General features: G+C 38.7%; 1 protein-coding gene and 1 long non-coding RNA gene across 5 annotated transcripts in view; one reads left to right on the top strand and one right to left on the bottom strand.

The window, feature by feature from the left end:
* Positions 1–24,875, bottom strand: part of LOC127987708 (zinc finger protein 271) — a 392,063-nt gene that overhangs the window by 278,580 nt on the left and 88,608 nt on the right. Inside the window, exon 3 of one of the 4 annotated variants that reach the window (XM_052590092.1) lies at positions 14,335–15,938. The exons of the other annotated variants lie outside the window; for them this stretch is intronic. Coding sequence (XP_052446052.1) covers positions 14,968–15,938 — 971 coding nt within the window. The 3' untranslated portion in view covers positions 14,335–14,967. Of the gene's footprint in view, positions 1–14,334; positions 15,939–24,875 lie in introns of those variants that run through there. 4 annotated transcript variants of the gene reach the window in all.
* Positions 15,001–24,875, top strand: part of LOC127987819 (uncharacterized) — a 107,692-nt gene continuing 97,817 nt past the window's right edge. Inside the window, exon 1 of the long non-coding RNA XR_008161437.1 lies at positions 15,001–15,134. This is a non-coding gene — a long non-coding RNA (uncharacterized LOC127987819). The remainder of the gene's footprint in view (positions 15,135–24,875) is intronic.

Here is a 24,875-nt window from a genome sequence, read left to right as displayed (position 1 = left end):
TCTGTAATTAACCTTGACGTTGCTTCTTCTTTAATTTGCTGGGCTAATAGTTTACCTGTTTTTTCCCCATACTCATAATTTTTGTGTCTTAATTGTGTCAAGAATTTAGTCGTTTCTGCTGTGTAAAGTAAATAGAGTTCAGTCTGCAATGACTGCTTTCTTTTATAAAGGTCTGGTGTGGGGGAGTTGGCATAAACTCTGTCAATTTCTTTAAGTTCTTGGGTCATTTTCAACTCCTTTTCCCTTCGCTGCTTATTTTTCAAGCTATTCAAGCAAATAATCTGGCCCCCTCATGTATGCTTTAAATGTTTCCCACAAGGTGGATCTTTTGATCTCTGGATCATCATTTGTGTGCAAAAAAATATCAATTTGTTTTTGCAGTTCTTCTATTACTTTGTCATCTGATAAAAGAGCATTATTAAACCGCCATTTTTTAGTTGTCGGGACATGCCCCATCTCTATGTGGAATGATACTGGACTATGATCAGATAACATAATAGCTTCATAATCACAATGTTTGATGTTTGTTAAATTTGCATAATCAATTAAGAAGAAATCTATTCTAGAAAATGAATGGTGAACCGGAGAGAAATAAGAATATTTCCTTGTTGGGATTTTTATGATTTTTAATCGTAATTTTTATGAAAACCGTAAGTCCAATCAGTTAGAAAAGATATAGCACACCCGGCGAGATCAGTCTGAAGAACTGGGCCGAGTTTGGAGTCTGTAGAGTTAAAGCTCTAGGAGGAGTTAGAGTTGATAATTTTAGTCTCAGAAGAATAATAATAAGTTTAAATAGAATATCAGTAAGTTGGCTTTCTCAAGCCAACTTAATAAATAAAATAATATAAAACCCCTCAGATCTAAACACAATTTCCTCACATGCTCGTTGTCTGCTGTAAGTGTTTTAATCAGCAGAGGCACAAATAGCGCTGTACCAGACGAAAACAACACAGAAATGACCAAAATGTGTTTGGCTGTGTAAACAGAAGGGGACGCGTGAATAACTAGAGACTCGAAGCTGGCTGAGCGTGTGTGAGTGAGTGGTGACGTCATCGCCTGAAGCCGAGCGCAACAGCATTGTTGCCAAGTCCTCTGTTTTCCCGACGGACACCCACCGATACGCGACTGGGCTAGTTTTGGGTACAATTGTGCGTGGTTTGTTGTGAAAACATGGCAACCCTGCTCAACGGTTGCTCAATAAAAAAAATCGCCAAAATCCATTTAAAACCACAAAACATCTATAAAACAGCATATCAAACAAACATAAAGTAAAGCAGTTACTGATGCAGGCAGACAGTCAGTGTGGGGTAAATTAAAAAGAAATGTACCACTGTAAAGGCATTATTAGAGGCATTTCATTAAACGTGTAGTATGGAATTTTTGGTCACCAGGGGTCACTCAATCAAAATAATAACATAAGACGTACTTTGATGACGTCGGGAAAGAGCGTAAGGCTCATGGGAGTTGTTGTTCATTGGAACACACGCTCTCACTCCCTGTCATTCCTCACTCATTCTAACTTAGTATTTTGACAATCACGTCTTTTCGAACGGAGAGATATAGACGGTTTCAACGGCAACAACATAAACAAACGTTACTGCGCATGAGCGCTTTTGTGGACCTAACTTAACTTCCAGTAGACTTCCAAATAGAATCAATAACAACAGCCAAGTCCCTCTAGAGTAGATATTTTTTGATAACAAACAAAATGTTTGCTGCGTGGATCAGGCGGACTTAATGAAAATGCAAATTCATTATAAAAGTGCGAGAAATAGAGGTTTCCCAAGTAACAGCTGTAAACGAAGCAGAGCTGGTACGCTCATACGCTGCTATCAGGCATATAACATGCAAGTCTTCCTTCAGAAATACAGCGATATAAAAACACCTGTGCCTCGCTTTGATATTTAAACATATAAATGTAAGGAATTATTATTATTTAACGTGCAGTACGTAACGTTACTCAATGAAGCCTTTTTGAAAAAAGATCAGTTTTAAAATTGTGGCGAGCAGTGTTCGAACTATACCGTGTCCTTTGGGGGAGCCCACTTCTTTTTTTGGGGGGGGGGGGGGGGGGGTGGAGGTCGTGCACATGCGCATGCCTCAAATAAGGACTTACAACAGCTACAAATGTATGCACTATTATACATTATCGACACGAGTGCCTCAAAAAAGGACATATAATGACTTACAAAGATACATAACAGCTACAATATGCACTATTATACTTTATCGACACAAATTGATAGGTCAGGAAGACAGCCTTGAATGATGTTGCGCTCTCCTCCGTTAATTTAGAATTCACCTCAATTACTTTATTTGCCAGAATCACTTATCAGATTTGCTTAGTCAATGCCACTTCAATGGCCATCTTGTGTGCAATGCTGTCCCTGTATTTATATATAATTTTTCGCGACTGGTTCTGAGCATTAATCATTAATCCACTCCTCAGACAAGTGCGTGCCAGGTACCTTTTCAGACAGAAGAAGGTTTTTTGCGTCCTTACAAGTTGTAACGAGTGGAAAAAAATGTGGCCCCTTTAAGAGCTGCGCGCTCCCTGTAAAACGGTATGCACTCTGTATGATAATGTATACACGCGCGACTCGAATCCCCCATGTATGCGGGTAATCTCTGTTTGGAAATAATTTTGTTTTAATCTTGTTTGTTTTGTTTTGGTTACGCTGTGGACGGTGGAACATGGGACAGACAATTGCCGAGTTCGATTGGAGAAATGAAACGAGTCGTTGTTAAATGTCAATCGCCTCCGTGAGTTTTGTCTGGCCTAATAACTTTGTGAGCTATCCATATTTTTTCCCCCTCCTGACACAACGCGTTACAAAGTGATACACCCCAAGCTTCCATCCTTAACACACAGCCATGTATATTGGCTCTTCCAGTCTCTCCACTGCTGGCTGTTCCAGTTTAACGCGAGAGAGGACTCGAAGCAAGAGGGGTTAGGATCCCAGAGATTACTTTTCTTCAGCTTCATGCGTTTTCACAGTGGGCTTGGCTTGAGGTTTACCAGTGCTTGCAGCAGGTGAATCAGTCGTGCGTTATCACTACACAATTTCTTAATAATACCAAAATTAATTGAACTACCTTGTTTTCTTTTGCCCTGGCTATGATGCTATAACTGCATAATGGAAGGACTTTGCGCACGATAAATGGCCTCCAACGTTTATTTTTTTCTACGAACCTATGACATACTAACATGGAATTTGCTGCGCAGCACCCCCACACCTTGATGCTGTGACGTCTTTAATCTTTATTGAAGTTAATTAGGTTTTAATCGCCGTCATGCATGAATGAATAATATTTTTGCCATCATAATCACATTACAAAACTGAAATTGCACTTAAAAATATTCACATTGTCAGTATTTTTTGAGACCCCCCAAAATTTCAGATTTCTCGTTTTCAGGGGAGCCCATGTCTTATTAAGGGGAGCCGAGCTCCCCCTAGCTCCCCCGTAGTTCGCACTATGGTGGCGAGTCTCCAAGAATAAATAAATGTATGGGAAACACATCCCACAGCACAACCACCTGAGCCCAACTTCAGTCTACTCACCACCTTAACTTTAACTGCGTTTGTAGAAGGCACTGCAGCCAGACCGATATACACAACACAGACCGGAAGTTAACTTAGGTCCAGGCACGTGCGCCCGTTGAAACCGTCTATATGAATTATGAGACCCATATCAAGTCAATATCCCATCTAGCTAGTAGTAATATATGTTAAAAAACGGTCGCCTTTCGTTAATAATTATAATTACGTTATACTATGATATCGAACAAGTTAGAGAACTGCATTTGAAGCTACTTTATTCAGCTAGATCAAATGTATATTTACATGAGAGCTAGTGCGTCTGCGTTTTACACAAGAAATCATCGTTTCACAAAATATACGGATAGATAAAGTTAGCTGAATGGATGCATACCTGTTTATCAGAATGCAAGCGAGTTCGGCATCTCTCTGTAGTTTCAGCTTGTCACGAAGCTCTCTCTATCTTGGAAATGCAACTCCAATATTTACCCGTGTCTTGTTGCTTCTCTTGTCCCAAAACCGTCTCGGGTCATTTATTTCACCCGTGCGTTTGCGCTTCACAGAACGTGCAGGCAAAGCATAATCATGATCCATAACTAAGTTATTGATTGAGGTTTAAACACGAATATAAACAATATAAATATAAAATATAATAGTCTCGATAAAGGCTACTACTTTTTCTTCTTCGTCTCGTCTTTGTTTCTGTTCGCCTTTGTATTTGGCGGTTCCGCAGGAAGTTAGATAAACTAGAGGGGTCAAAGTTTATATGACGCCATAGACGGGTGACAAAACGGAAATAAAGAAACGTGCCATGTCTTCTAATTAAACTATAATTTTCTCCGGATTTGAAAGTTCGTGGAAACTGTCGGGATGATGTAAGTACACAACTAAAATATATATATAACATACATATAGTGATTTCTGCTATTTTTAAAGCAGAAAAATTACATATTGCGCCTTTAAATAACATTTATGTAAGAAAATAATATAACAGGAAAACAGAAACAAAGCACACACAAAAAAATAAAAATAAAAAATGTAACAAATATACAATTGATATAACATGCAAGATTTTCAGTAATGTCTAACAGCAGTATTCAGGTAAATAATAGCCTACAAAAGAAACTAAATGAATGAATGAATGTAAAATCAGCTTCAGACTTGCTGGTGTCACATAACAAAATCAAATGACAAAAGTTGTGCAGCATGTTCTGAAAAAAAAAGGGGGCTGATCTTCTAAATGTTCAATAAAGAAAATCTGCAGGACCGGACAGTTTTAGCAGGGGCTCATAGCCTCGGGCCAGTAGCACCGAGGCCAGAATAGCGCAGGCTTTCCATCGTGGAGCTTGAAGCACCGCTGCATGTCACTAAAACACGCCCTTTACACGCCTCTCAGAACAACGTCATGCAACCTCAAAATTTCACCAACAAAGAGAAGTTATCAGAAAACTAATAAGAAATAAATCACTGGAACATGCGCAATCACAAAACGAACATGATAAAAGCGGCCGTTTGTTTGCATGCTTTGTAATATATTCAAATTCAAAAGCATAGATGTTTTAACTATAGAATAAGTGATACATTGATCATATTGATTTAATTTATCAGGACTCAAAATTAATCACACATAAATACACTTATTTCTATTTTATTTATTTATTTTTAACGCTCATGAAAATAGCCTGCTTATTCAGTCGAGTCTGTTTCTGTTTATTAGCCACAGTAGCCATCATATTTAGAATGAATGATAATATCTCTATTTTTATAAAAGCTCCCGAACAAAAAAACATTATTAGGCTATATTCTTTTATGATAGGCAACGTGAGATAAACTCTCCAGACGAGGCTTGTGACAGATAATATAAGTTACTAAATAAATACACGATTGTGATAGAGAATACGGAGCTGACGTCTGATTTCTTCAAGCGGTCATATTTTACCATGTTTATATGTTTAGTGTGCATATCTTTTTCATCGCTTATAAATATTTCTGCCTTGTATGGTGATTTATAATCTCAAACACTCGCTGCCGACTGAAAGAGAGTTTTGAGCTCGACTTATTTAAAAAAAAAAGTGTTTAATGCTGGTGGAAAAGCTGTTATCTTTCTGAAATGATCCTCAGCGCAGACTCTCTATTTTTATAAAAGCTCCCAAACAAAAATCATTATTATATTTTGATGATGTGCAACGTGGAGCTAAACTCACGAAACGAGACGACAGATAAAATGTTACTCAATAAATACACAATTGTTATAGAGAATAAGAAGTTGACGTCTGATTTATCCAAGGGGTCATATTTACCATGTTTACTATGGTAGAGTTAATGTTTAGCGTGCATATTCTTTTACATCGCTTATAAATATATCTGCCTTGTTTAGTGATTATAATCCACATCGGATCAAGGTATTTCAAACACTCGCTGCTATCTAAGAGTGAGTTTTTAGCTCAACTTATTTTAAAAAGTGTTTAATGCTGGTGTTAAAGCTGTTATCTTTCTGAAATGATCCGCAGTGCAGACTCGCTATTTTTATAAAAGCTCCCGAACAAAAACCATTATTATATTTTGATGATATGCAACGTGGAGCTAAACTCACGAAACGAGACGACAGATAAAATGTTACTTAATAAATACACAATTGTGATAGAGAATAAGAAGCTGACGTCTGATTTATCCAAGCGGTCATATTTACCATGTTTACTAATGTTTAGCGTGCATAGTCTTTTACATCCCTTATAAATATTTCTGCCTTGTTTAGTGATTATAATCCACATCGGATCAAGTTATTTCAAACACTTGCTGCTAACTAAGAGTGAGTTTTGAGCTCAACTTATTTTAAAACGTCTTTAATACTGGTGTTAAAGCTGTAATCTTTCTGAAATGATCCGCGCTGACGCTCTCCGGGCGCTGAGAAACTCCGCCTTTGTTCATAACCCCTCCTCTAGCCCCAGCTGGCCCGCTTTGGCCCAAGGTTTTCGTCGGGCCAAAAAACCCTGGCCGTTGGCCCCGAGGGAGCCCCGGCGAGGCACGATCAAGCCCCGGAAGTGACAGTGGAAACGCGACTGGCCCTGGCACGCACTAGCACGCCCGGTCTTAGCTCGATAGTGGAAACACGGCTAATGTGGTCTGAGAAAGTCAGCTGATCATCAATCATAACTCCAAGGCTTCTAGCTGTTTTTGAAGGAGTTATGGTTGATGTGCCTAACTTGATGGTGAAATTGTGATGGAATAATGGGTTTGCTGGAATCACAAGCAGTTCTGTCTTGGCAAGGTTGAGTTGAAGGTGATGGTCCATCATCCAGGAAGAAATGTCAGTTAGACAAGCTGAGATGCGAATAGCTACCGCCGGATCATCAGGATGGAATGAGAGGTAGAGTTGAGTGTCATCAGCATAGCAGTGGTATGAAAAGCCATGTTTCTGAATGACAGAACCTAATGATGCCATGTAGACAGAGAAGAGAAGTGGTCCAAGAACTGATCCCTGAGGCACCCCAGTAGTTAGATGTTGAGACTTGGACACCTCACCTCTCCAAGATACTTTGAAGGACCTATCTGATAGGTAAGACTCAAACCACTGAAGTATGGATCCTGAGATACCCTTTGCCAGTAGGGTTGACAGGAGGATCTGGTGGTTAACTGTGTCAAAAGCAGGGGACAGATCAAGCAGGATAAGTACTGAAGATTTGGATTCCGCTCTTGCCAGTCTTAGTGCTTCAACAACTGAGAGCAAGGCTGTCTCAGTTGAATGTTCACTTCTGAAGCCAGATTGGTTGCGGTCAAGGAGGTTGTTCTGTGTGAGAAAGGCAGAGACTTGTTTGAACACAGCTTGTTCAAGTGTTTTTGCAATGCAATGAAGAAGGAAAACTGGTTTTTGGTTCTCTAAAAGATATGGGTTGAGGGTGGGTTTCTTAATTAGTTGAGTTGTACGACCCTGCCTAAATAAAGAGGGAAAAACACCAGTGTGGGAAGGGAAATGTTAATGATGTGAGTGAGTGCAGGTACAACTGCAGGAGAAATGGCTTGAAGGAGATGAGATGGAATAGGATCAAGCGGTGAGATTTGTTTGGTGAGATTTGTGGTGTGGAAAATTGTGCACTGATGTTTTTCATTTTAATGATGAAAAACGTGGCAAAGTCGTCAGCTATTAGAGATGAAGCAGGAGGGGGAGGAGGAGGACAAAGAAGTGAGGAAAATGTTTTAAAAAGCATGCAAGAGTTAGACGAATTGTTTATTTGGTTATGGTATTATGTCTTTTAGCAGTGGAGACATTAGCAGAGAAGGAAGAGAGGACTGACTGATACACATTAAGGTCGGTATTTTTGAATTTGCATTACACCCTTTCATCAGCTCTAAGCTTAGAACGGTGTTCGCGTAGAACATCAGATTACCAAGGGGCAGAAGGGGTCATATGGGCTGGCCTGGAAGACAAGGGACAAACAGTGTCTAAACAAGGTGTAAGAGTGGAGCAGAAAGCCTCAGTAGCACTGTAAGCATCAAAAGATGCTAACAGTTTAGGGGAAGGAAGAGAAGATGAAATAATTGCAGATAGCCGGAAGGGTGAGAGTGAGCATAGGTTACGTCGAAAGATGACATGTGGAGGGGTAAGTGATGTGTCAGGGACCATGTTGAGGTTAAGAGTGAGGAGGAAGGGATCTGAGGTGTACAGTGGAGCAGCCAGTACATGATCAGTAGAGCAGTGTCGTGTAAATAAGGTCTAGTTGTTTGCCTGATTTGTGAGTAGCAGTAGTTGACACTCAGTTGAGACCAAAAGAGGCAAGCAGAGTGTGGAAGTCAGCAGAACTTTATCTAGGTGGATGTTGAAATCTCCAAGCATAACTAGGGGAGTACCATCCTCAGAAAAGGTTGAGAGAAACACATCTAATTCATCAAGAAATTTTCAGATTGGTCCCGGGGGTCGATAGACAATGACAAAATGTATTTTAAGAGGGTAGGTAACATATTATGTTAGACCCTATTCAATCTAAGCTCCTAAAAGAGCTGCTTACAGAAGTCATAGATCATCTTCTGACTATTATTAATTCCTCATTGTCATTAGGATATGTCCCCAAAACCTTCAAACTGGCTGTTATTAAGCATTTCTTTAAAAAACACAACTTGGCCCCAAAAAATTAGTTAATTGCATACCGGAGAGCTCGAATCTCCATTTTTTTTTCAAAGATATTAGAAAAGGTAGTATCTTTACAATTATGTTCCTTATTATAGAAAAATGGCATCTGTGAGGATTTCCAGTCAGGATTTAGACCGTATCATAGTACTGAGACTGCTCTCCTTAAAGTTACAAATGATCTTATCATCTGATCGTGGTTGCATCTCTCTATTAGTGCTATTGGATCTTAGCACTGCGTTCGACACCACTGACCACAAAATTATTTTGCACAGACTAGAAAACTTTTTTGCATTAGTGGATGTTCAAATTGTACTTATCTGACCACCATCAATTTCTAGCAGTAAATTAACTTAAAAAACATTGCAAAAATTAGATGTTTTGTTTCCAGTCAAGTCAAGGTACTCGCATTCATGCTTTTATCTCAAATAGGGTGGACTACTATACTGCTCTGCTTTCTCAAAAACTGCAGCTCATACCAAATGCTGCTGGCTTGAACCAAAAAATCGGAGCATATCACACCAATCCTCAGGTCTTTGGTTTCCAGTTACATTCAGGGTTGATTTTAAAGTATAATTACTTGTTTATAAATCATTTAATGGCTTAGGGCCTCACTCCTTTTTGGTTTGTGACGTCACTTCCTGTTTGTTGTTGACGGCTGTACTGCGTTTGAGCTCCGTCACTATATTCTTTTCATTGACTATTTTTAAGTTAAAAATCAATTTTATACATCATCGTTTCTGTTTATATAACGTGTGAATATATCCTCTATTGTATTCTACAACAAAAACAATCAGAGCGCCTCGCTATCACTAGTTTTAATTTGATCTCCCGGGTCCGCTATTAGCTTTTAGCCAGTTAGCATCAGCCAGCGTGGTTGCTGCTAACTGCGCTTACATTGCTAATACTCTATTCACACACATTACCACTGCTGTACTCACTGTTACTTGCTTTAATGGCGGATGAATGTCTCCACTCTGTGCTCGAGCTCTAGGCCGTGGGGAAGCAGATTCGCGACCTGGAACAGAAGCAGGCCCAGCTGAGAGAGCGGAGAGCCGCGCTGGAATCATCCCGGGCTGACGCTCACATGTCCGGGGTAAGTATACAGCGTGCTGTTAACAGTCCCACCACGTCTACTCCGTGTGTTTCCCCGCAAAGGCCAGGTGCACCCAGGACGCGATCTCCCCAATTGTCCTTCACTGCGACGCCGGGACACCACGGACCCTGGGTGCATCCACAGCGGAGGACGAAAACGACTTCTCCCCCTCCTGCCTTCGAGATCTCCATCCAGAACCGCTTCGCTCCCCTCCGCGAGACAGGACGCGACGCTGTGATCATCGGAGACTCCATCGTCCGACACGTAAGTGCTACGTTAGCCGAAGGTAAAGTGCACACTCATTGTTTGCCTGGTGCTCGTGTTCTCGATGTTTCTGCGCAGATACCCGCAATCCTGAAGGCCGACGAGAGCCCCAGAGCGGTCATGCTTCATGCCGGGGTTAACGACACCACGCTGCGGCAGACGGAGACGCTGAAGAGGGACTTCAGCAGCCTGATCGAGACGGTTCGCAGCACGACGCCCGCGGCGATGATCATCATGTCAGGACCACTGCCCACGTATCGACGAGGACACGAAAGGTTCAGTAGACTTGTTGCTTTAAATGAATGGTTGTTGTCATGGTGTAAAGAACAGAAACTGCTATTTGTTAATAACTGGAATCTTTTCTGGGAGCGTCCTAGACTGTTTCGCGCTGATGGATTACACCCCAGCAGAGTCGGAGCGGAGCTTCTCTCTGACAACATCTCCAGGACACTTCGCTCCATGTGACTAGTAAGACAATTCTCAAATAACCATTATGATGAGTTTTGTTCCACCCGCTTAAATGATAAAAGTACTTGCGCTGTAAAAACTATTAAGACTGTGTCTGTTCCCCGAATAGTGAAGTCAAAATATAAATATAATGTAGGATCTAGAAAAAATCTTATCGTAATTAAACCAGAAAAATGTAAAGTAAATGAACAAAAACAATTTTTAAAGTTTGGGCTCATAAATATCACACCAAAAGCAGTTATTGTAAATGAAATGATCACAGATAATAGTTTTGATTTACTCTGCTTGACTGAAACCTGGCTAAAACCAAATGATTCTACTCCACGAAACTACTGTTATAAGCATGAGCCCCGTCAGACTGGTCGTGGCGGGGGTGTTGCAACAATATATAGTGATATTCTCAATGTTACCCAGAAAACACGATACAGGTTTAACTCTTTTGAAATACTTCTGCTAAATGTTACTCTGTCAGACATGCAAAAGAAATCAAATGTATCTCTTGCTCTGGCTACTGTGTATAGTCCACCAGGGCTGTATACAGAATTCCTAAAAGAATTTGCAGAGTTCCTCTCAGACCTTCTAGTTACAGTTGATAAGGCGCTAATCATGGGAGATTTTAATATTCACGTTGATAATGCAAATGATACATTAGGAGTTGCGTTTACTGACCTAATAAACTCCTTTGGAGTCAAGCAAAATGTCACCGGGCCCACTCATCGTTTTAATCATACACTAGACTTAATTATATCGCATGGAATCGATCTTACTGCTATAGATATTGTACCTCAAAGTGATGATATTACAGACCATTTCCTTGTATTGTGCATGCTGCATATCACTGATATTAACTATATGTCTCAGCGTTACCGTCTGGGCAGAACTATTGTTCCAGCCACCAAAGAAAGATTCGCAAATAACCTGCCTGATCTATCTCAACTGCTATTTGTACCCAAAAATACACATGAATTAGACGAAATTACTGACAACATCGGCACTATTTTCTCTAATACATTAGAAGCTGTTGCCCCGATCAAATTGCAAAAGGTTAGAGAAAAACGTACTGTACCATGGTATAACAGTAATACTCACTCTCTCAAGAAAGTAACTCGTAGTTTTGAACGCAAATGGAGAAAAACTAACTTAGAAGTTTTTAGAATTGCATGGAAAAACAGTATGTCCAGCTATAGACAGGCTCTAAAAACTGCTAGGGCAGACCATATACACAAACTCATAGAAAATAACCAAAACAATCCAAGGTTTTTATTTAGCACAGTGGCTAAGTTAACAAATTACCATATGCCACCTGATTCAAATATTCCACCAACGTTAAATAGTAATGACTTTATGAATTTCTTCACTGATAAAATAGATAACATTAGAAATACAATAGCGAATGTAGATTCTACAGCATCTAACACTTCAGTTTCATCCATCGCACCCAAAGATAAACTGCAGTGCATCTCTTCCCAGAACACCTGAGAAGAGATGATGCTGACCCTCAGAGGACCTCAGATGATGCTAACCCTGAATCAACAAACAGAACTAACAATTATTGCTAAATGTGTGACTGAATCATACAATAACTTAATTAATAATATTGATAGTTCATTGTCTAGCTGACTACGTCTTGTATTATTATTATTATTTTAATTTTTTCTAAAATCCTGTCAAATGTGCACAAACTACTAGCTACTACTAAATATTGTAGAAACATAATTTTCTGTAAAGTTGCTTTGTAACGATTTGTTTTGTAAAAAGCGCTATACAAATAAATAAACTTGAACTAACTTGCAGATATGCTCACTGAATATAAGCCTAACGGACCACTCTGCATCAGTCAAAAATACCAAGGGTTCACTTTTTTCGCTTTTAGCTATTATGCCACTTGCAGCTGAAACCAGCTTCCAGGAGAGATCAGATGTGCTAAAACCTTATCCACATTTAAATCTATGCCAAAAATACCTCTGTTTAGCTGTGCGTTTACTGAATGAGTACTGTGTTACGTCCAAACTGAGTGAACTGTATTTTATTCTTAACTGTTTTAAATAAAAACAATTTCTGAATATTATAACTTATATGCAAGGCACTTGAATGAAATGTGCTATGTAAATACACTTGCCTTTCCCAAATTATTGTACAGCTTTTACAATATTTCCTGCTGCAACAGAAATTAAAACTCCTGGAAGCATTATTTTCTTATTGTTCTTGAGCCTCACTGATATAAGATCAAGAGTAAACACCAACCTGTTCATTCTTCGGTGAGTTTCATTCTGCAGGGTTCTGGATCTCTCATGTTCTTTCTGTTCTTCAGTAAACTCTGTCTCTGCATATTTCACATTTTCCTAATGTTCTGATGCTCATCTTGTAGACTGATGAGTTATTTTCCAGCATTTATTGCTGAATTGCAGTGGGAGGAGCTTCACTGAAGGTGTGATTGTTGTGGGTGGAGCTTCACTAAATAATTCTGTGTGGTTGAAGAATAGAAAAAACAGGTACACACACACACACACCATGAACTGGATGCCACTTTGACACGTACCACCTACCTAAGCATTGTTGCAGACCATCTAGGTCTTTTCATGGAAATGGTATTTCCCTGTGGCTGTGGCCTCTTTCACCAGAATAATGCGCCATGGCAAAAAAGCAAAAATTGTTCTGGAATGGTTTGAAGAGCACAACGACATAAGTTTCCCAGATCTTAATTCAATTGAGCATTTGTGGGATGTGCCGAACAAACAAGTACGATCCATGGAGGCCCCAGCTGAACTTACAGGACTTAAAGGACTTCAAGTTACATTATATGAATTGCCCAAATATACAAAATGCAAGAAGGAGATAAAACTTAACACAATCTTGCCACTTAAATGGCGAATAACCATTTTTATTTATTTTCTCCTTTTCCATTTTGCATCTACTTTTACTTTTACTTCTCATGTACAGGTGCTGGCCATATAATTAAAATATAATCAAAAAGTGTATTTATTTCACTACTTTCATTCAAAAAGGGAAACTTGTATATTATATTCATTCATTACACAGAGACTGATTTGTTTCAAATGTTTATTTCTTTTAATGTTGATGATTATAACTGACAACTAAGGAAAATCTCAAATCCAAACTTCACAAAACGAGGTATATATAGACAACACACTATTCTTAGAAACAAGCCAAATTTAATGAATTTCTCATTCTCTGGGGTCCATTCTCTGTATGTTGCTAACTCAGTCAGGACGTTGGATTTGATTGTTGATGATTTGGCATGATCTTGGATTGTTTGGTTCTTCAGTAACCTGGAGTTACTGTCATAGTGACAGGTCCGTAAGCTTAAACCTGCTCAGGAGCAGGCTATTTCATGTAAACATAATTAGATTGCATCTTTTAAGTAGAATTGATATTTAAAATATGTCCCAGGAGATACAGATAACATGATTTTGACTCTTTAATTAATGCTGTCACATAACAAATCTGCTTCAAAGATAATATTAAATGAATTGCTGATTACAACTTTGAAATACAAATGTAAAGCCTGTACAAATGAAAACTTCGTGAATATGAATAAAAGGGATGTACATTTTTTTGTAAAAATGCAAATAAATTAAAAACAGTGCACATTTAATTTATATTTTATTGCATTTGTGTCGTTTTGTTTGCTTAGCAGTTTCCATTAATTTGTCAATTTTCAGGGAATACGAGAACGTGCAGTAATCGTAGACAAATTAATCCTGATATTTTAAACAAATCCTCAAAATAGTTTGAAGAAGAAAATTAGCCAGAGATCAGTTATCACCATTAGAAGATCTGGCGTCTTTCAGATAATCTTAGATGTAATAAATGACGTACTGTACGAAGAATGGGCCCCAGGTGGCTTCCAGTATTTTTTTTTATTTTTTTATTTTTTTTTATAAAACATACATTTATATCAACGGGAATGAAAGATGAAGGCCATAATACTTATGTCCACCACAGGATAACAAATCCTTTTAGAGTCTCATTTTAAAATTTCAATGAAATAAAATATTGACTTGTAAAAGGCTATAAGATGCATAAAGTTATAAAGTCTAAATAAGAAATCAAGTCTAAGTCAAATTGTTTATATATCCTAACGATGCTCAAAATATGTGAAGTTACAAGACTACTTGCTGTCCAATAAAAACAACAACAACAATATAATTTGTCTGTTGTAAAATAGTACATAGTTCATGTTGCTTGTTGTTGCTCATTAAAATTGATTTACACACATATTAACAGTAACAGAATGATGTGTTTAAAGAGAATTAAAAATAAATCTCAAAAAGAGATCGGTATGTTGTTTGTTGCCATTCTACTATGTTGTCTGTTTACGTTGTATGTGATAATGTCACTGGAATTCGAGTGATCACTGTCCCAAATTACAGTGAGTCAGGGAACATACCAACGCCTGACTTTTTGACATGTTTGGTGAGGACACGGCTGAAACTGCTGGATATTAAGGTGATCTACTTGCTGTGAAAGTTATTTGTATGTCTGTATAGATTAGAAGATTTACTGAAACTCTTCCCACATACAATGCAGTGATACGGTTTCTCTCCAGTGTGAATCCACTCATGTGATTTCAGGGATCCTGACTGACTGAATCTCTTGTCACAGTGTGAACACTTGTAAGGTTTCTCTACAGTGTGAATCCTCTCATGTGATTTCAGGGATCCTAACTGACTGAATCTCTTGTCACAGTGTGAACACTTGTAAGGTTTCTCTCCAGTGTGGATCCTCTTATGTGTTTTCAGATGTTCGGATTGACTGAATCTCTTGTCACAGTGTGAACACATGTAAGGTTTCTCTCCAGTGTGGATCCTCTCATGTGATTTCAGCTCTCCTAACTGACTGCATCTCTTGTCACAGTGTGAACACTTGTAAGGTTTCTCTCCAGTGTGGATCCTCTCGTGCTGTTTCAAACTTTCAGCTCTAATAAAAATCTTCTCACACTCAAAACACATATATTCTCTCACACCAGTGTGTATCTTCTGATGTACTTTTAAACTCTGCAGATGTGAAAAACTCTTTCCACACAAAGAACATGAATGTGGTTTCTCCTTTGAATGAACTTTCAGGTGCTGCTTCAGGTTTGAAGCCCTCAAAAATGTTTTTCCACATTGATCACATGGGTACAGTTTTTCTAAAGTGTGGATGTTCATGTGTATCTTTAGGTATGTTGATTGTGTGAAACTCTTCCCGCACTGATCACATCTGTATGGTTTCTCTCCAGTGTGGATCCTCGTGTGCATCTCAAGACTATGTTTGCTTCTCAAACTCTTTCCACACTGAGTGCAGGTGAAAGATTTCTCGTCTCTTCTCTTCTTTAAATCTTTCTGTTTGGTTTGAGAGCGACTCAAAAAGTTTTCTCCAGTTTTGACATGATGCTTCTGCTCCTCTTCATTAATTTCCTCATTCTCTTTTTCTTCAATCAACTCTGAAATTAAACTAAAATGTTTAATATCTAGGTACATCGCAGAGAAATGTGAAAGGACATAAGTGATTGCTCTACAAATCTTTAATCAAAATGATACATTTTATAAATTACATGTCCCTGAAACTTTCCATGATTGAGGTACATTGATCTTTCTATTATTACGTTGAATTATGTTATCTATAGTGAGAACTATTAAATATATTAAATCAACTCCAGAAGTTTATAGAAAGTTATAATTTGATGCTTCAACTATATTATTGCACAGCTCTATATAACCTTAATGTTCATCATCACTGAAGAATCAAGAATAAACACCAACCTGTTTGTTTTTCAGTCTGGTTCATTCTGCAGTGTTCTTGATCTCTCTGTTCTTCAATAAACTCTGTCTCTGCAGATTTCACTTCTTCCTGATGCTTTGATGCTCGTCTTCACTTGTAGACTTATGGGAATATTCCAGCATTTATTGCTGAAATGCAGTGGGAGGAGCTTCACTGAAGGTGTGATTGTTGTGGGAGGAGCTTCACTGAAGGTGTGATAGTTGTGGGAGGAGCTTCACTGAAGGTGTGATTGTCGTGGGAGGAGCTTCACTGAAGGTGTGATTGTCGTGGGAGGAGCTTCACTGAAGGTGTGATAGTTGTGGGAGGAGATTCACTGAAGGTCTGATTGTGATCGCTGTACAGTAAGAGGAGCAGATCTGTCAAAATCAAATAAATCACTTTGTACACCTTTATACTTATTCACATATTTTAAGTATTTATGCTTATCTATATACCCATTTGGTAATATAACTTTTAAGTTAATTAACTGTAAACTGTTTTTACTCATTCACAAGTTCTATTCCCATTTTTGTCTCTTAATATATTCAGGAATTTCATCCACATATTACTTTCCTACATTTACTTGCCGTATCATTAATATATAGGCTAGGCAAAAAAATCTTCAGTGAAAAGAAACCAAATATAAGAATGTATTTTTAAAAGAGAGGAAACAAACACAAATAAAAAAAAATAGTTCAAGAATAATCTCTAATTTACATAAATAGTTATGTGGCATTATCTTTTAATGCCACAATAGCTCATTGCGTAGTATGCCAAAGTCTGCTGACACCAATTAAATGAGCTTAATGTGGTAATTAAATATCTACATGGTTTGCCAGCAGCTCTGATAATATTATTGTGCCTCAGACTAAAAATATTGAGGGCCTGTTTACACCTGGTCACTTCATGCATTTTCTCTGTATCTCTATATCAGTGGTGGAAAGAGTACTGAACATTTTTACTTGAGTACAAGTACTGTTACATTGCTGTAATAATACTCAATTACAAGTAAAAGTACTGGTGTTAAAACAGTACTTAAGTAAGAAGTACAAAGTACTCAAAGTACTTTTACTTGTTTACATGTGCAAACAAGTGCGCACTGTGCACAACTGCAGATAATTTAATTTCCCACTCAAGTCGAGTCAGGGGTGTGCGATACAGCCATGTTTGATAATATGGTAAGTGTTGTTGTAATGATGTGCTACCAAATATCATTGACCACACATTGATTTATTGGTTTATTAAAACCCAAAATTCCAGGCATTCTACATTGTAGATGGCAAAAATCCTTCTGTATGCTTTTTATATTTATATAATTTCATGTAGCCTAGGCCTAGTTAACACACAATGGGTACCATTTTTCTGCAAGATGCATGAACACCTTAAATCATAACTTTATGCAAGTTCAGTAAAGAAATAAATGACTTATTATTTAGACATAATATTGCTTTTTTTTCTTAATTTTGTCAACGAAAATAGTTCCAATCAGATCACAGCACTGTTTTGCGTCTAAGAGCAATGGACGGTGTTTACTTATTGAATGAATCAGCCGTTTGAATGAATCGGATGAATATCAATGACTCACTCATTGACATTCACTTGTTGTCACCTACTGGTGGTTTTAATTTCACATTTTGAGTATTTTTTCAAGTTTTAAATTATTTCAAAATAATTTCAATTATTTTAAAACATAAGGCCCATTTATACAGTATTGTTCAAAATAATAGCAGTACAATGTGACTAACCAGAATAATCAAGGTTTTTAGTATATTTTTTATTGCTACGTGGCAAACAAGTTACCAGTAGGTTCAGTAGATTGTCAGAAAACAAACAAGACCCAGCATTCATGATATGCACGCTCTTAAGGCTGTGCAATTGGGCAATTAGTTGAAAGGGGTGTGTTCAAAAAAATAGCAGTGTCTACCTTTGACTGTACAAACTCAAAACTATTTTGTACAAACATTTTTTTTTTCTGGGATTTAGCAATCCTGTGAATCACTAAACTAATATTTAGTTGTATGACCACAGTTTTTTAAAACTGCTTGACATCTGTGTGGCATGGAGTCAACCAACTTGTGGCACCTCTCAGCTGTTATTCCACTCCATGATTCTTTAACAACATTCCACAATTCATTCACATTTCTTGGTTTTGCTTCAGAAACAGCATTTTTGATATCACCCCACAAGTTCTCAATTGGATTAAGGTCTGGAGATTGGGCTGGCCACTCCATAACATTAATTTTGTTGGTTTGGAACCAAGACTTTGCCCGTTTACTAGTGTGTTTTGGGTCATTGTCTTGTTGAAACAACCATTTCAAGGGCATGTCCTCTTCAGCATAGGGCAACATGACCTCTTCAAGTATTTTAACATATGCAAACTGATCCATGATCCCTGGTATGCGATAAATAGGCCCAACACCATAGTAGGAGAAACATGCCCATATCATGATGCTTGCACCTCCATGCTTCACTGTCTTCACTGTGTACTGTGGCTTGAATTCAGAGTTTGGGGGTCGTCTCACAAACTGCCTGTGGCCCTTGGACCCAAAAAGAACAATTTTACTCTCATCAGTCCACAAAATGTTCCTCCATTTCTCTTTAGGCCAGTTGATGTGTTCTTTGGCAAATTGTAACCTCTTCTGCACATGCCTTTTTTTTAACAGAGGGACTTTGCGGGGGATTCTTGAAAATAGATTAGCTTCACACAGACGTCTTCTAACTGTCACAGTACTTACAGGTAACTCCAGACTGTCTTTGATCATCCTGGAGGTGATCATTGGCTGAGCCTTTGCCATTCTGGTTATTCTTCTAACCATTTTGATGGTTGTCTTCCGTTTTCTTCCACGTCTCTCTGGTTTTGCTCTCCATTTTAAGGCATTGGAGATCATTTTAGCTGAACAGCCTATCATTTTTTGCACCTCTTTATAGGTTTTCCCCTCTCTAATCAACTTTTTAATCAAAGTACGCTGTTCTTCTGAACAATGTCTTGAACGACCCATTTTCCTCAGCTTTCAAATGCAATGTTCAACAAGTGTTGGCTTCATCCTTAAATAGGGGCCACCTGATTCACACCTGTTTCTTCACAAAATTGATGACCTCAGTGATTGAATGCCACACTGCTATTTTTTTGAACACACCCCTTTCAACTAATTCAACTAATTGCCCAATTGCACAGCCTTAAGAGCGTGCAAATCATGAATGCTGGGTCTCATTTGTTTTCTGAGAATCTACTGAACCTACTGGTAACTTGTTTGCCACGTAGCAATAAAAAAATATACGAAAAACCTTGATTATTCTGGTTAGTCACATTGTACTGCTATTATTTTGAACAATACTGTACATCTGTATCTGCAGTTTAAATGCATCCATATCCCCTCTGAGATACATAAACTGTGTAAATGCATGCTCTTTCAGATGCAGATTCCAGAAATGTTTTCTTATGTTGGAATGAAAGACACTAAGTACTGGAAGAAGTGCTTCTTATTCTTACCCAAAAATAATAATGGAAGTAATAATTGTAACTGAACACAATCTTGCTACTCAAGCTGTGTATGAATTTTAGCTTCTTTTCCATTTTGCATTTGCTTGTACTTTTTCTTTCAATACTAAAGTACATTTAAGATAAAAATAAATACTTTTTGGACTTAAGTACAATAAATATCACATACTTTAAGACTTGTACTCAAGTACATTTACATTTACATTTATTCATTTAGCAGACGCTTTTATCCAAAGCGACTTACAGATGAAGACAGTGGAAGTAATCAAAAACAACAAAAAGAGCAATGATATATAAGTGCTATAACAAGTCTCAGTTAGGTTAATACAGTACACGTAGCATGGGATTTTAACTAATATAATAAATAAAAAGAAAACAGATAGAATAAAAAAATAAAAGAATAGAGCAAGCTAGATAGAGGTCTTTACACATACACACACACATACATATACAATTGCATAATAAATGAAAAGAAAATAGAATACAAAAAGATTAGAAAGGTAGTTAGATTTTTTAAAGAATAGAATTAGAATAGTGAGTGTTAAAGTTAGAGGGTCAAATAAAGATGGAAGAGATGCGTTTTAAGCCGATTCTTGAAGATGGCTAAGGACTCAGCTGCTCGGATTGAGTTGGGGAGTTCATTCCACCAGAAGGGAACATTTAATTTAAAAGTCCGTAAAAGTGACTTTGTGCTTCTTTGGGATGGCACAATCAAGCGACGTTCACTTGCAGAACGCAAGCTTCTAGAGGGCACATAAGTCTGAAGTAACGAATTTTGGTAAATGGGTGCAGAGCCAGTGGTAGTTTTGTAGGCAAACATCAATGCCTTGAATTTGATGCGAGCAGCTATTGGAAGCCAGTGCAAATTGATAAACAGAGGTGTGACGTGTATACTTTTTGGCTCATTAAAAATTAATCTTGCTGCCGCGTTCTGAATTAATTGTAAAGGTTTGATAGAATTGGCTGGAAGACCTGCCAAGAGAGCATTGCAATAGTCCAGTCTGAACAGAACAAGAGCTTGAACAAGGAGTTGTGCAGCATGTTCCGAAAGAAAGGGCTTGATCTTCTTGATGTTGAATAAAGCAAATCTGCAGGATCTGACAGTTTTAGCAATGTGGTCTGAGAAAGTCAGCTGATCATCAATCATAACTCCAAGGCTTCTAGCTGTTTTTGAAGGAGTTATGGTTGATGTGCCTAACTTGATGGTGAAATTGTAATGGAATGATGGGTTTGCTGGAATCACAAGCAGTTCTGTCTTGGCAAGGTTGAGTTGAAGGTGATGGTCCATCATCCAGGAAGAAATGTCAGTTAGACAAGCTGAGATGCGAATAGCTACCGCCGGATCATCAGGATGGAATGAGAGGTAGAGTTGAGTGTCATCAGCATAGCAGTGGTATGAAAAGCCATGTTTCTGAATGACAGAACCTAATGATGCCATGTAGACAGAGAAGAGAAGTGGTCCAAGACCTGATCCCTGAGGCACCCCAGTAGTTAGATGTTGAGACTTGGACACCTCACCTCTCCAAGATACTTTGAAGGACCTATCTGATAGGTAAGACTCAAACCATTGAAGTGTTGTTCCTGAGATGCCTTTCGCCAGTAGCGTTGATAGGAGGATCTGGTGGTTAACCGTGTCAAAAGCAGCGGACAGATCAAGCAGTATAAGTACTGAAGATTTGGATTCTGCTCTTGCCAGTCTTAGAGCTTCAACAACTGAGAGCAAGGCCGTCTCAGTTGAATTTCCACTTCTGAAGCCAGATTGGTTGCTGTCAAGGAGATTGTTGTGTGTGAGAAATGTAGGGACTTGTTTGAACACAGCTCATTCAAGTGTTTTTGCAATAAAAGGAAGAAGGGAAACTGGTCTGTAGTTCTCTAAAAGAGATGGGTTGAGGTTGGGTTTCTTAAGTAGTGGAGTTATACGTGCCTGTCTAAATGATGAGGGAAAAACTCCAGTGTGGAGGGAAGTGTTGATGATGTGAGTGAGTGCAGGTACAACTTCAGGAGAAATGGCTTGAAGGAGATGAGATGGAATAGGATCAAGTGGGCAAGTTGTAGGATGATTAGAAATGATGAGTTTTGACACTTCTGCCTGAGAGAGTGAAGAGAAGGATGTAAATGAGTGTAAGTTTGCTGGTGATATGAGCTTGACTGATTGTGGTGTGGAAAATTGTGCACTAATGTGTTTAATTTTATTAATGAAAAATGTTGCAAAGTCGTCAGCTATTAGAGATGAAGCAGGAGGAGGAGGAGGAGGACAAAGAAGTGAGGAAAATGTTTTAAAAAGCATGCGAGAGTTAGATGAATTGTTAATTTTGTTATGGTAGTATGTCCTTTTAGCAGAGGAGACATTAGCAGAGAAAGAAGATAGGAGTGACTGATACACAATAAGATCAGTAGTATTTTTGGACTTGCTAAGCTTAGAACGGTGTTCGCGTAGAACATCAGATAACCAAGGGGCAGAAGGGGTATTACGGGCTGGCCTGGAAGATAAGGGGCAAATAGTGTCTAAACAATATGTAAGAGTGGAGCAGAAAGTATCAGTAGCACTGTTAGCATCCAAAGATGCAAACAGTTTAGGGGAAGGAAGTGAAGATGAAACCATTGCAGATAGCAATATTCCAAACTGTGACTTCAACTTCTACCAAAGTAATTTTCTTCTACGATATCTGTACTTTACTTTAGTATGACTTTCAGGTTCTTACATCACTGGAATTACCATTGTACGAAATGTGCTATACTGTATAAATAAACTTGCTTTGCCATGCCTAAGTGATGTCCCTTGCCATCTATTATTATAATTAATTGAATCTCTGAACATTTTACAACAGTAGACAGGTAAAAACATAAAAAGGATTACAATATAACTTGCAGTCGCCACCTGCACTCTCCACTACCTGCGACGTCACTAGCAGTCAACACCATAGAACGGCAGAATAGCAATAAAATGCACAAAGTTTCTTGTTAACATGGTATGGCAAACAATATTTTTGTGTTCTTCTTGCATTTCAAATAAATTAATGAATGTGGAAAAAATACTCTCCCTTCTACCACATGCTCTCTGTTCTGCCATGCCTCTTCCTAGCAACAACAATTGCAGCCATTGCAAGCACAAAATAGTTTAAGACATGCTTTTCGAGGGGGGGGGGGTCGTTAAATAACAAGTTTAAATAACAGTTCTGATACCAGTAATTTAACGAACACGGAAGTTAGTAAATCTCATTGCGTAATTAATTTGAATATTCTCCTCCCATAAATTTTGTATATGAAGGGGAAACTTCTACAAATACATTTTCAATAAGTTCAGGTGCAAAATTAACAGTGTCCATGCTTTTCAGCACTAATTTGTCACTTGTGCATCTGTCACGAATGCACACAGGAAACGAGAGGTCCAATAGCAGTGTTTTAATGGGGTAATCCAAAATCAATTCCAAAAAAGGCAGGAGGTCAAAAACCATAAAAGCAGTCCAACACAAGAAACAAGAACCAAAAACCAAGAACCAAGAAAAACACAGGGAACATGAGAAAGCAGGGTGATGGAAAACAAGGACTCCATGAAACAGAATGAGACAGGCTGGTATATATGGACAGGTGATGACGCTGAAAGTGAAGACAGCTGAGTGCAATAACAGGTGTGCAATTAAACGTGATGAATGAGACAAAGGCTTGTGGGAAATGTAGTGCCTGCAGTGTGGTGAGTATGGAGAAGTGATATCACTAGTGGACACCCAGGGAAACACAGACCAGACATTATGACATTACCCCCTCCTCTAAGGAGCAGCTACCAGATGCTTCACCGAATACAAGAACAAACCAAGGAACACAGAGACCAGGAGGGAGGTGGACTATTTGGCACCTAAACTCTGGAATAACCTACCTAACATTGTTCGGGAGGCAGACACACTCTTGCAGTTTAAATCTAGATTAAAGACCCATCTCTTTAACCTGGCTTACACATAACATACTAATATGCTTTTAATATCCAAATCCGTTAAAGGATTTTTAGGCTGCATTAATTAGGTAAACCGGAACCGGAAACACTTCCCATAACACCCTATGTACTTGCTACATCATTAGAAGAATGGCATCTACGCTAATATATGTCTGTTTCTCTCTTATTCCGAAGTCAACGTAGCCACCAGATCCAGTCTGTATCCAGATCAGAGGGTCACTGCAGTCACCTGGATCCAGTACGTATCCAAACCAGATGGTGGATCAGCACCTAGAAAGGACCTTTATTGCCCTGAAAGACAGCAGAGACCAGGACAACTAGAGCCCCAGATACAGATCCCCTGTAAAGACCTTGTCTCAGAGGACCACCAGGACAAGACCACGACAAACAGATGATTCTTCTGCATAATCTGACTTTGCTGCAGCCTGGAACTGAACTGCTGGTTTCGTCTGGTCAGAGGAGAACTGGCCACCCAACTGAGCCTGGTTTCTCCCAAGGTTTTTTTCTCCATTCTGTCACCGATGGAGTTTTGGTTCCTTGCTGCTGTCGCCTCTGGCTTGCTTAGTTTGGGTCACTTTATCTACAGGGATATCGTTGACTTGATTGCAAATAAATGCACAGACATTATTTAATTGAACAGAGATGACATCACTGAATTCAATGATGAACTGCCTTTAACTATCATTTTGCATTATTGACACACTGTTTTCCTAATGAATGTTGTTCAGTTGCTATGACGAAATGTATTTTGTTTAAAGCACTATATAAATAAAGGTGACTTGACTTGACTTGAGGATAAGGTGGAGGGACGGAGGGACAGGTCCATAGAGGGAAAAAGAGACAGGAAGAACAAAGTTTTTTTTTGAAAAAACAAAACAAAACAACAACCACAAGGAGACCAGGAGGGAGGTGGACCGGTGGAGGACCAGGGGGATGGACAAAGGGCCAGGTCCATAGAGGGAAACAGAGAAAAACAAAACAAAGAGGCCAGGAGGGAACGGAAAGTTCAGGGGCCCAGGGAAGAGCCGACAGGGAATCCAGGGTGGAGCAGGTGGAGCTGGAGCCCACTGGGATGGCGCAGATGGAACTGGAGCCCACCACAGCCGAGCAGACGGGACTGACGCCCACCAGGGCAGTGCAGAAAACAACCACCACCCTGTGGTCAAGACAGA

The sequence above is a fragment of the Carassius gibelio genome, chromosome B22 (genome assembly GCF_023724105.1).
Source record: "Carassius gibelio isolate Cgi1373 ecotype wild population from Czech Republic chromosome B22, carGib1.2-hapl.c, whole genome shotgun sequence".
NCBI classification, from domain to species: Eukaryota; Metazoa; Chordata; class Actinopteri; order Cypriniformes; family Cyprinidae; genus Carassius; species Carassius gibelio.
This window is presented reverse-complemented; position numbering and strand designations above follow the sequence as displayed.